This window comes from Bemisia tabaci, chromosome 6 (genome assembly GCF_918797505.1).
Source record: "Bemisia tabaci chromosome 6, PGI_BMITA_v3".
Classification (NCBI taxonomy): Eukaryota; Metazoa; Arthropoda; class Insecta; order Hemiptera; family Aleyrodidae; genus Bemisia; species Bemisia tabaci.
The window spans coordinates 45,093,813-45,106,608 of NC_092798.1; the positions used below are offsets into that span (position 1 = coordinate 45,093,813).

General features: G+C 43.7%; 1 protein-coding gene across 2 annotated transcripts in view; it reads right to left on the reverse strand.

Annotated features, from left to right (window-relative positions):
- LOC109042886 (uncharacterized) overlaps positions 1-3,853 on the reverse strand; it is a 33,593-nt gene extending 29,740 nt beyond the window's left edge. The window contains exons 1-2 of one of the 2 annotated variants that reach the window (XM_072301579.1): positions 3,735-3,853; positions 580-1,383 (exon numbers count right to left, since the gene is read on the reverse strand). In XM_072301579.1, the coding sequence (XP_072157680.1) occupies positions 580-1,103 (524 nt within the window). In that variant the 5' untranslated portion in view covers positions 1,104-1,383; positions 3,735-3,853. Of the gene's footprint in view, positions 1-579; positions 1,456-3,734 lie in introns of both variants that reach the window. The other variant, XM_072301578.1, reaches the window with a different exon arrangement.
- Positions 3,854-12,796: the final 8,943 nt, after the last annotated feature.

Sequence of the window (12,796 nt, forward strand, 5' to 3'; positions counted from 1 at the left end):
AACAATTTGCCGCGGAAGTCCTGAAGGGGCCCCCCGCGGTGATTTTTCTCGAGTCATCGTTTTTCCCCGTAATGTTGCAATTTTCCAATATTTTTTAGTCACTACAAGGCCCCAAAATCTTTGAAAATTTGCCTCTAAGAAACATAGAAGCTCGCCGAAAGCCCATAATACAGAATATAAGGGGGAAATCTAGTGGGCTCCTGGGGCCCCGGAAGTGATAGGGGCCCCTGAAGAATCCTGAGAATAGATTATTCTGAATTCCAAATACTCTTGAATTTGACTCCAAAAATGCTTAAAATTGCGTTTTTAAAGAGTAAAATTTTCAAATTTCTCCGGGGTAGGCCCCCAAACCCACCAGAGAGGGGCCCCCGAACGACAGGAGGGGCCCCCAAATCTAGGCCACCTCCTGACTTCGATTGCCAGTCCGCCACTGAACATGCGAATACTCTTACGGCGGTTTTCCTTAATACGGCAGAATAGGATCCCCCCACATCCTTTTTGTCTTCTCTGTCTATAGCTTTGTCTACCGATTTCAACAAGCAGCCCACTGCGGGCTACTAGGGAAGTATGTTAACATACTCGAAGTCGGCGCTGGCAAGGCAGTGTCCGAGGAAGGAGCAATTGACGACGTTGCAGGTGTCTTTGGGGGTGGCGCCGAGCTCGTAGGTGATGTTGAAGCCGTAGACGTCCAGGAGAGCGTCCTCGACGCGGAGGTGGTTCCCCTCGAGGCGCTCCAGCTTCAGCTCGATCTCCAGGTACCTGCTGGAGCTCGTGTAGTTGTGCGAGTGGAGGAGGTCGTACATGGTCACCTCCCGCGTCGAGCAGGAGTCCCGCTCGTCTTCGTCCTTGTCGTCGTCGTCGTCGTAGTCCGTGAACTTGAGCCCCGAGCGGAGGAAGAGCTGCGTCAGGTAGACCGTCACGTTGGAGCTTCCCCATCGACTCGTGTCGATCCGCCACCGGCAGTGGATCGGCGTCGGGAACGGCCCCGGGAAGTTGGGGCTCGCGATCACGCCCCGCGGCTCCGTCAGGTTCACGACACCGCCCGCACACGCGCAGCCCACCGCCGAGGGACCCAGCGCCCACAAAATCACCCCCAGTAGCATTTCCTTCGAGTTCTCACAGATCGTTCATCAACGACCTCCAGGTCGTGGCGATGATTCTCACAGTTCGTTCATCACCGACCTTCAGGCGATCGAATCGAGCATTCAACCCGACGAGGGAAGTCCGGTCTCTTTCACGAAGTCCCCTTGCTTTGTCATGACTTCTTAGACCTTAAGCTGGCGGGATGGGATACTCCGGGTCTCGCCGGTTTTTCGAGGTTTCTTGACATGCAGAAGTGGCTGAAAACTAGGCGTTGTCTCTGCGGGACGTTCAGGGTGTCTGCTAAAACAGGCTCGCCAAAAATCAGTACTTTTACAGTACTTTTTCAGTACTATCCACGAAATTCAGTACCTCCTCAAAAGAAAAGTTCAGTACTTTTTCAGTACCTCCAATCGACGAATTTCGAAAAATTTCAAAAATTTGAATTTCTCACTCAAATTGCGACAAAAATGACGGGGAAATAAAAATAAAAAAATTCCGGACCTTCTAACGGAATTTCCGTACTTTTTCAGTACTTCCGGACCATCTTAAAAAAATCAGTACTATTTCCGGACTTGCAGACACCTGAACGTTTCGTGGGATTTTTAAAAAAATTAGAACGCTCGCTGTCAATCTCACTAAAATGAGGCGAGATCGCTGTTACTTTCGATTCCTAATTTTCCGAGTTCAGCAATGAGGCCTTGGAAGTAGAAATTTCCACCTGCAAAGAAGGACCTGGCGCGTGGTCTTTATTCGTATTTCGGCAAGGGTGCAAAATTTCCACGATCCTGCAATCCTAGAATTGCGGACTCGCAGTGCACACCGGTCGGACATCGAGAAATAATAATTCGAGGATAACGCGCAATGCGCGAAGTATTCCGGCAGTCTTGCAGGCGCTAGTATACGTTGAGCACGCACCGCACACCGGTCGCACGCGCACCGTAGTGTAAGTGCAATGCGTGAAGTATTCTTGCTGTCTTGTAGGCGCTAATATGTGTTCTGCTCCGGCCGGCCGTCGTCCTGATTTGGGCACGATTATTCAAACTCGCGATTGATTATCAACTTGTGATTCGGAAGTCTTTGCACGCACAGGTGCACTCTGAATGGATTCCTGTCATTTAAAATGTTAAAAAATATTGAAAAATTACACATAAACCGACAAATTTACTTATTAATGAACGGTCTTAAAATATGTAGAATCACTGGAAATGCATTGTTTGTAAGAGATACTTTACGCACGCTTACTTTTGGTGAGAATAACAGCAATTTCGCTTCATATTAGTGAGAATAACAGCGAGCGCTCTAATTTTTGGAGAGAAAAAACTGCGACCTCACAGGATTGCAGGACCTGGCATAAAATGAGGCTCGGGTTAGTGAGATGACCGCTCTTTAAAAATTCGTGACAAAATGCGAGATTTTAAGGAAAGAGAGAGAATGAAGTGCAAGAGGATGAGATGCGCAACGATTTGAATTCCCACCACAGAACGCACTTTAGGAGGCGGTTAACTTCAAAATTTAAGCTATGTAAAACGAACTTTTAACCTAACTGCGATACTTGGGAAGGATGAACTATTCTACATAAAGGAAACGTAGCTGCAGATAAACTGGAATAAGGTCTGATGAATCAGATGCATAGAATCACTAATGAACACCTGAGTAAATACAAACTGTCCTCACTGCCCCACGTAGAGTGAGTACATCGGCGACGCAAGACCTACTCGCCGGTTGTCTGCCGATTTGACTTTATATTCTATTTTCCTAACAGAAAAAATAAGCATATAAAAGAGGATAATCATAGGTGGAACTGTTAACTTTTGGCGGGAAGGCTACCGTCACCCGGCACTTCATCGAAGGAGTCTGGGGCACAAAAAGACACCCTACTGCTTGCTGAGGGACTCCCAATCTCCAAAGGAGCGTTCGAGGAATTTCCCTAGCTTCAGTGGGGGTCTGGAGGGCTGTTCTCGACAAATTTTAAGTCATTGAGCCGTTTCAGGGGCAATTTTGAGCTGTTCTCGCCGAAAAATTGATGCAATCACAATAATTTCCGAGATGACCGATATGTCACGCACTTAATTAGCAAAATCTCGCAAATTTCTACGGAGGGGGAGGGGCAGCGGCAGCCCCCCTTCCTAGTTCCGCCCATGAGAAAAGTCAATTCGAAAGTATTAGCAGAGCTTCAGATGAATTTGTCAAGGATCTACACGGCTTTCAGATTCTTGATCGGTAATAGGTGCTTGGGCGCATGGTAATATCGTTCGCGCGGAACTAAAGTTCTTAAGTCTCTCTTATAGCGCTTCTGTGCGCTCTGTGACACCCAACGGCCACTGATAGCGATCCTGCCACAGCTCCTCATCCTTAGGTTCTTACTGATTTTTATAATTTAACCAAAATAGAATTGGTTCTGTGTCAAACGCGACAGATGGCCTGCTTATCGAAGGCCTGGGTACTCACGAAATCCGTATGGAAAGAAAAAACAACAGGTGGTAGTCACGTGTCCGTTTTTCATGAAATCACTACGCGCAGAGTGGTCAAATTTGCAATTTCCACGAATACAGTTTACGACTCGCGATGAAATTTCAGTCCGAGACAATGCCTTACAAGAGGCAGAGCGCGGGGGGGGGGGGGGGGTCTAAAAATGGGGAAAAGTGCCTTACGTAATTTATGAATGGCCCCTAATTACGATGGGAGGGAAGTCGAGACGATTTGAGCGAGTACAGAGTTGGAAGAACGCGCGCGGAACGGAGGTCGGGAGGACGGTAAAAGGCTGAACCACGGCGGATACTGTCATACGGCGGGCGAGGAGCGTAGGAAGAGGTGCTTGTTGTCAATGCAGAAACGCAGCGGCAGCGATAAGCGAGCGGTAAACTGCCGTGCTGAGGAAAAACGCCGTATGAACCTTCAGGCGTTGCCAAATCTCCTCTGGTAAATCGCTAATTTTCAGGAAACTTTTTAAATATTTTCCTGCCAATTTCTAAGATATTTTTGCTTGTAATTTGATCTGAATAGTCTGAAAATTTCAAAGAAAAATATTCACAATTTTCTTCGAGAGTAAACATTTTATCGTAGGAAATTTGGCAACTCTCGAATGTTCATACGGCGTTTTGCCTTAGCACGGCAGTAAAACGCGGCGCATGCAATACGAGTTGACCGGCGCGGCTCGTCGTCGCTCAATGGATCGAGTCAATCAGAGAGGCCGGACGTGAAATTTTTGACCAAAACTGTAAATTTTGATGTTTATTCCGTCAAATTTTAGATTTTACAGGGTGCTTCTTGAAGAAAATTTCACGAGGAAACCAATGGAACCACTTTTAGAGCCTCAAAGCTTTGCATAAACGGAGATACAAGCGCTGAAAGTTTCCAAATTTTGTCCGACCTCTCCTATTGACTCGATCCTCTGTGCGGCGTGCGGGTGCGAGTCGCAGGAAAAGATTATTTTCACACAGGACAGGAGAACAAAAGCGGATGAGCTGCGCACTCGATTCCTAGCACTGGTGTTTCGAGCATCAGCAATATTTTTTTGCCGAGCCACCATCTTCCGCTCGGGACGAACCGCGCGCGCCGCAGGACACGACCACCATACTGCCGTGCTAAGGAAGAACGCCGTATGAACATTTGGGAGTTGCCAAATTTCCTTCGATAAAATGTTTATTTTTGAGGAAGGTTATGAATATTTTTCCTTTAAATTTTCAGAATTTTTAGGTGAAATTGCGAACAAAATAATCTGAAGAATTGGGAGAAAAATATTCATAATTTCACCAGGAAATTCGTGTTTTTTTTTCAGAGGAAATTTGGCAACGTCTGAAGGCTCATACGGCGTTCTTCCTTAGCACGGCAGTACAGGAAAACGCCGTAAGAGCATTCCGAGAGCTGCCACATTCCCTCCACATAAAATTTTCAATTTTGAGGAAAGTTATGAATATTTTTCATCGAAATTGTCCGACACGTCAGATTGAATGACGAACAAAATTCTTCGAAAAATTGGAGGAGAAAGATCCACAAATTTTCCCGGATCTTCTTGATTTGTCAGAGGAAATTGGGCGACGTCTGAAAGCCAAAACAGAGTTCGAAACTCATCTTCAAGTTTCAGGAGCCACGTGGCTCATCAAGCTCGATTTTCAGGGGCCATTGAAGATTTTCTAGGGGCCATATTGACTTTTCGCCAAAGTATCAAGGCGCATTTAGTGAAAAGTTAAACGCAAGATGTTTTAGTTACAGAACAAGAAGCTGTAACTTGGGAAAAATTTCGAAAAATCACCAAACAGAAAAATTAAGATTTCTTTCGGGGGGGGGGGGGGGAGGGGGCGGGAACTTTTAGGGACCACGTTGGTGCAAAGCCTTCATTTGTTAGGCGCCATGACTGATTGCTTAGGCGCATTTGGCGCCTGTGAGTTTCGAACACTGCTCATAAACGGCGTTTTTCCTTAACACGGCAGCATAGAGTTTTAGAATTACACTTCAAGGGATCACCGATATAATGGTCACCGTTGCAAATACTGCCTTCCGCGGTAAAAACATAAGAACACCGTGACTCTATTTTAGATTTTCCAATTATTTCCCCAACATAATGATCTACATAAAAAAAACCTGACAAACAGGGCCGGATGAAGGGGATAGCCACATGGGCCGTGGCCCATGGCGGCAAATTTTGCAATTTCTTTAAATGTAGGTATAAAAAAATCGGATTCAGAAAAAAAATTATCAATGACAAAAAGGGACGAAATCTCTCTTTCCTGAGAGTATAGTAATTTCTAATTTTGTCGGTTATCGGTGATACAAGAAATGGCATCTTTAATTGGTAGAGTGAAGAGAGGAACTAAACACGCAATTTGGCTTGGAGCTCAACGCACAGAGGAATGATGACGAGGACTTGAGATGAAAAAGACAAACCCTCGGCGCGGCGATCGGCATGTAACACATATTAGCGCCCACAAGACTGCGTGAATACTTCACCCATTGCGCCAAACACAGTGCGGTCAGGAGCGGTTGGCGTGAAACGTATAGCGCCTACAAGACTGCAGGAATACTTCACGCATTGCGCCAATCACAGTGCGATCAGCGCGGCGCGGCGCAACGGCGGAAGTTAAAATTATTAAACCACATTTATGTTTGTTCTTTCGTAATTTTTTGGTTCATTTCTTATAAACGGAGGACTTTGTCCACATAGAGATAGGTATACGGAACTTAACTTTCGCGCAAAGTTCCGTGAAATTTTGCTAGTAATGTTGACAGGGCTTTCGCAAAAAATGTATCCAACACGAGTGGTAAACGCGTCTTTATATGCACCCTCCCCCTCCGGCACGTTCACTTGATGGATTTCATTGATGTTTCAAAACGAATGAGAAGTAGGCGGCAAAATACAGGCGGCCCATGGGCGGCAAGTAGGTAAATCCGGCCCTGCATGCGCTCAGTCCGATTTTCTGGTCGAAAAAGCTCCACGAGTCCGCTGGACCACGTTATTGGCGAGAAACGCGAGTGGTCGCTAATTCTCAAAAACACTTGTTTTTTAGGGTTTCTCGGCGCAGGACGCCTCGCCAGGCGTCGGGACCATGCGCAATCGAGTATACGCCTCGAACTACTCGTCCAAAATTGAGAAAAATCGACAGGGGTTATAGGAATTAGAAAAAATCAAAAACTATCCTGATAGGAGATAGAAGTAAAGTCATATCCTCAATTAGTACCTCCTTCATTGCGAAGTGAGGATGAAGGTGATACACATGGCGCAACTTGCAACAGTTGGAGCAGCGAGGCTTGTTGTTTGGAAACAAAATCGCCACTGGTTCGCCTTCAAATTTGGCGATACAACCTAACCCCACACCGAAATTAATTAAGTTGCATCAATCGATTAGCTATACTCTCCTATCCAGGATCTACGTTAGAGAAAATTGCTAGGTAGTAGCTTTTTTGAACTGCTAGTTTGAAAGACAATACCTCATAGCTTTCCAATGAGGAGGGTATTCGCTCGCCGAAATGGTTTCTGAAAGTTCTGTCCGATGCGATATGTTACGCCTAATACAACTTTGCGACCCTAAAAACAACCTGACGACATTTTACCGTAGTCGTCATCCGACTCGGAGATCGAAGAATCCAAAGGGCGATTAGCCCGATCGTCAAATCGCACCGCGGAAATCGGGAAATTCTGCAAGTGCGAAGCAACCCCGTGTCGCGCGCGCGTAGATATCAGTTTTTGCTTCCGATTACTGCTAATGGAGATGTTGCATGTGTGAGGGATTTGCGATTTGACCATTGATTCTTGTATAAAAGTTTGCGAGAAACACGATGGTCCCACTGGTTTTCTCTGAAATCAACTCCCAAGCTCATAAAAAGCTCTCAAGTTGAGGCCAAAATGGAGGGGATATCCCACGCTATCCTGAGAGTCCACCTCTACAACTAGACAAACTCTCCATGCAAAGATAGGGAGCAAATACATTGACAGGGCTGCCACTTTATTTGGGGACTCTAAAACTGAAAACACGGCAACCCTGTTAAGTAATATATTTGCTTTCTATCTTTGCATGGAGAGTTTGTCCTGATGTAGAGGTTGACTCTCAAGATAGCGTGGGATATACCCTCCATTTTGGCCTCAACTTGAGAGCTTTTCTTGAGCTTGGGAGTTGATTTCAGGGAAAACCAGTGGCACCATCGTGTTTCTAGCGAACTTTTACGGAAAAATTAGTAGTCAAATCGCAAATTCCTCACACATGCAACATCATCATTGCTAGGTAGTAGCTTTTTTGAACTGCTAGTTTGAAAGACAATGTCTAATAGCTTTCTATTGAGGAGGGTATTCGCTCACCGAAACGGTCTCTAAAAGTACTGTCCGATGCGATGTTACGCCTACTACAACTTGGCGACCCTAAAAACTACTTGACGACATTTTACCGTAGTCGTCATCCGACATGGGAGATCGAAGGATCCAAAGAGCGATTAGCCCGATGTCAGATCGCACCGCGAAAATCGGGAAATTCTGCAAGTGCGAAGCAACCCCTGTGTCGCGCGCGCGTAGATATCAGTTACTGCGTAATTTTTCTTCCGATTACTGCTAATTGTTGGTGAGCAACGTGTAGAAAGACAGTGATTAGGTGAAAGAACAGCATTTGGTGATTTACCTGAATATCAGCAGAAAACGGGACAAAAATCACGCAGTAATCTACGCGCGCGCGCTGAGGGATTGTTATGCGCTACCAGGGCCGGATTTACCTACTTGCCGCCCATGGGCCGCCTGTGTTGTGCCGCCCCCTTCTCAGTCGTTTTAAGACATCAATAAAAAACCATCAAGTGAACGTGCCGGAGGGAAAGGGGTGCATAAGACGCGTTTACTCGTATTGGACACATTTTTTGCGAAAGCCCCATCAACACTACTAGCAAAACGGAACTTTGCGCAAAAATTAAGTTCCGTAAACCTATCTCTGTGTGGACAATGCCTTGCATTTGGACCAAGTTTAACAGAAAGGAACCAAGCCACATCAGCTGTTGCCAAAATTAACTGGGCAATTCAATTTTTTATGAAAGAATGTTTGTGCGGATTTCTGCGAAAATGATAAGGAATTTGCTTTGTACTATGGAGAAAATTCACTGAAATTTGCACGAAAATCTGCACTACCGTTTTCATGTAAAAAATTGAATTGCCGAATTACTTAAATTTGGCAATAGCTGATGTAGCTTGGTTCCATTCTGCTTAACTCGGTCCATTTATAAGAAATGAACGAAAACATTGCGAAAGAACAAACATTAATGGGGGTTAATGATTTCAACTTCCGCTTCCGCGCCGCGCTGACTGCACTGTGTTTGGCGCAATGCGTGAAGTATTCATGCCGTCTCGTAGGCGCTATGCGTTTCACGCCGATCGCCGCTGACCGCACTGTTTTCGACGCAATGCGTGAAGTATTCACGCAGTTTGGTAGGCGCTACTAGGTATGTGTTACGTGCCGACCGCCGCGCTGAGGGCTTCTTTTTATCTCAAGTCCTCGTCATCATTGCTCTCTGCGCCGCGTTGTCTCTTGTATCACCGAAAGACGACAAAATAGAAATTACTACACTCTCAGGAAATAAGAGATTTTGTTGCTTTATCTCGTTTGTAGTTTTTTTTTTCCTGAATCGGATTTTTTTAATACCTACATTTAAAAAAATTGCGAAATTTCCCGCCATGGGCCGCGGCCCATGTGGCCACCCCCTAAATCCGGCACTGGAGATTATCCCGGTACTGGAGATTTCGGGGTGCGATCTGACGACCAGGCTAGTCGCCCTTAGGATCCTTTGATCATGAGTGGCGGTAGCCACCACCGGGCAAGTAACCTATCCTCCAACAATTGGCAACACAGCACAGCCCGGTCGAGGCAACGACACCATAGTTACACGAACTTGGCTTATTTGGGTTTTTAGTTGCGGTCCGGTAAACTTTTAAAAGCATCTCCTAGACGGATGACGACTACGATAAAATGTCGTAAAGTAGTTTTTAGGGTCGCCATGTTGTTCTGGGCGTAATATCGCATTGGACAGTAATTTTGGAGACAGATGAGCGAAAATCCTTATCAAAGGTCGCAGGCGGCCACGCGCCAATCGCTTTGCAATTTTCAAAACTTTTTAAATTACAACCAAATGAGTTGACCTTGATCTTACTAGAAAGCCATTAGGCTTGTCTTTCAAACAAAACCAAGGAAAGCTTCTATCTGGTTTACTCTTGAATTTGGAGCATTTGTGGCACAAATTTTTAAACATCCAATGTGTTACTAACATTTGATGATTATTAATGAATTAATGTCACACAAGAAACCCATGCTAAGGAATATAAACATCCGAATGTTGCCAAATTTTCTCGAAAAGGTACAAGATTATCAAGGAAAGTTTCGAATGTTATTCTATGAAAATTAGGATGATTTGGATCGGATTGTCAACAAACTTCTCGAAAAATCGAACATTTCCCAACAAATCTGTCCTGCACTGAGAAAAAACTATGGTTTATAAACCTATTAGAGGTAAATATGGAACACCTATAATAGTCGTAAATAAACTAATAATTCTCGGTCTGTGAACCATACTATGGTCTCTGTACCTAATTAAGGTACAGAGACCATAACTAAGGTATATGTGCTATTATTATATGTAGAGGTACTACTATTAGTGGTGTTCCATATTTACCTCTAATAGGTTTATAAGCCATAGCTTTTTCTCAGTGTGTAACGATTGAAATTTGGCAACAGCCGAAGGTTCATATGTATACCAATCCCCTTAGCAAGGCAACATAGTTATCAACGTTTATATACAAATCTTTCTTCATCGTGGAATACGGATGACGGTGTTACGTAAAACGCAACGGTTAGGGCGCCGCGCTTAGCCGCGTTCCTTGAAAACAAAATCACTACCAGTTCGCCTTCAAATTTGGCGATGCAACCCAACCGCGCACTGAATTTACTCAAGTTGTATCCACTGATTGGCTGTATTCTGGATGTTTCCACCAAGTTAACACTTACAAAAAACCCGAATAAGGCAATCTGCGTGCTGCCTGGAAATAATATGAATTATTCCATACCTGAATGAGAAAAAATTAAAGGAAAAGGCAAAAAACTAATCGAGAGCAAATAGATGTTAATACACTAAGATCCCTTCAAGTTGAACTGGTACACAAATCGCGGCTTCAATACTCGCGGGACTTATTTAGCGGCAGGAATTTCCCGGAAACTCGGCGACGCTGACGCGCAGCCGTACTGCCGTGCCAAGGAAAAACGCCGTATGAACATTCGAGAGTTGCCAAATTTCCTACGATAAAATGTTTATTTTTGAGGAAACGTGTGAATATTTTTCCTTGAAATTTTCAGACTATTTAGATCAAATTACAAGCAAAAATATCTTAGAAATTGTCAGGAAAATATTTAAAAAATTTCCTGAAAATTGGCGGTTTACCAGAGGAAATTTGGCAACGCCTGAAGGTTCATAAGGCGTTTTTCCTTAGCACGGCAGCGTATCCCTGAGAATTTCCCCGACTCTGAGAACAATTTCACGACTTCCCTGACTTTCCAGGTTGTTTTCGAATACCCTGACTTTTCCACGGTTTCCTGCCCCTTGCGACCCTGATACGCCGATTTTCCTTAGCAATTTTAGTTTGCATCCCTAAACTACAAATTCTCCTTATCGCAAAATAAAGGTCGACGGATATAGGTGGGAAGGAATAAATTCAGCGATAAGTACATACAGGGTGTCAGTCGGACGCGGGCAGAGTTGCTAAAAGAAATTTCATCGAATGAAATTTCTTTGTACCCCATAAAATTTCTGTGTTCCCCATGAAATTTCTTGAAATTTCCTCATGAAATTTCCTCTCATAATCTTTCACGAAATTTCTTAACTCAGGGCGCGCCGCACCTGGCCACGTCGCACAGTGGATCGAGTCAATAGGTGAAGTCGGACAAAATTTGGAAACTTTGAAAGCTAATAACTCCATTTATACAAAACTTCGAGGTTCTAAAAGTGGTTCCAGTGGTTTCCTAGTCAAATTTTCTTCTGGGAGCAGCTCTTAATTTAAAGTGTGACGAAAGAAACGTCTTCGCATTTTTAGTCAAAAATTTCAAGTCCGACCTCTCTGATTGACTCGATCCCCTGTGCGTCGCGTGAGAACAAAATCGCAACGGAAGTTCGCCTTCAAATTGGCAATGCAACCCAACCCTACACTACAGTCAAATAGGTTGCATCCTACCGTTTAATCGGAATATTCTAGATGTTTCTACCTATCCTGACGATCTAATGCATTTGAGGAATTATCAATAAATTGATAGACACGTAAAGCCACACTACCTATGAAAAAACGCCGTAAATATGAACTTTCGAATGTTGCCAAATGTCTCTCTAAAAAGTGGGTCCATATTTTTAGGGAAAGTTATGTATATCCTTCTTAGAAAATTGAGTATAGCAGCATAATTAGATCAGATTGCGAACGAACTTCTCTGACGAATCAAAGAAATATTGAAAATTTTTCCAAGACATCTGTGTTTTATCAAATTTCAAAATTCCCTGACTTTCTTGAAACACTTCCTGACCCCTGGCGCTGAAATTTCCTAACTTTTCCTGGACTTCCATAAGAAAAAGAAGAAAAAAATTAATTAAAATTTCATACTTAAATTCTTAAAAATCTTCAATGAATGATATTGATTTCACTTTCTGAGAAAAAATAAAATAAAACCGAGCATTTTAGACATTGCAAACAAGATGCGTCACTTGGGAGTTACACTGTTGAGACGCAGAATTTTCACAGTCACAAGCAGAGATACCTATTTTCCAATGATAGTCATCACTGCTGTTTCTGAAATGAACCGAAATAATAGTTTCTGATTTTTTTAAACCGTAAGTATCTAGTTCAATTGCAAAATGTACTACATTTGGACCGCGTTAAACAGAAAGGAACCAAGCCACATCAGCTATTGCCAAATTTAACAGAGAAATGTTACTTTTTACGTGAGAACGTTCGTGCAGATTCCTTAGAAAATTTTAAGAAATTTGCTTTGTATTATGGAGGAAATTCACTGAAATTTGCACAAAATTCCGCATAACCGTTTTCATGTAAAAAATTAAATTGCCCGATCAAATTTGGCAATCGCTCATGTGGCTTGGTTCCTTTCTGTTTAACGCGGTCCATTTATAATGATCGGTTGATGAAAAAATCAGCTGCTGTTGAATGCTGAAATGCTTCGTCGTGGCCTCTATAATGTTAATCTCATTACTGAGGAAAAAT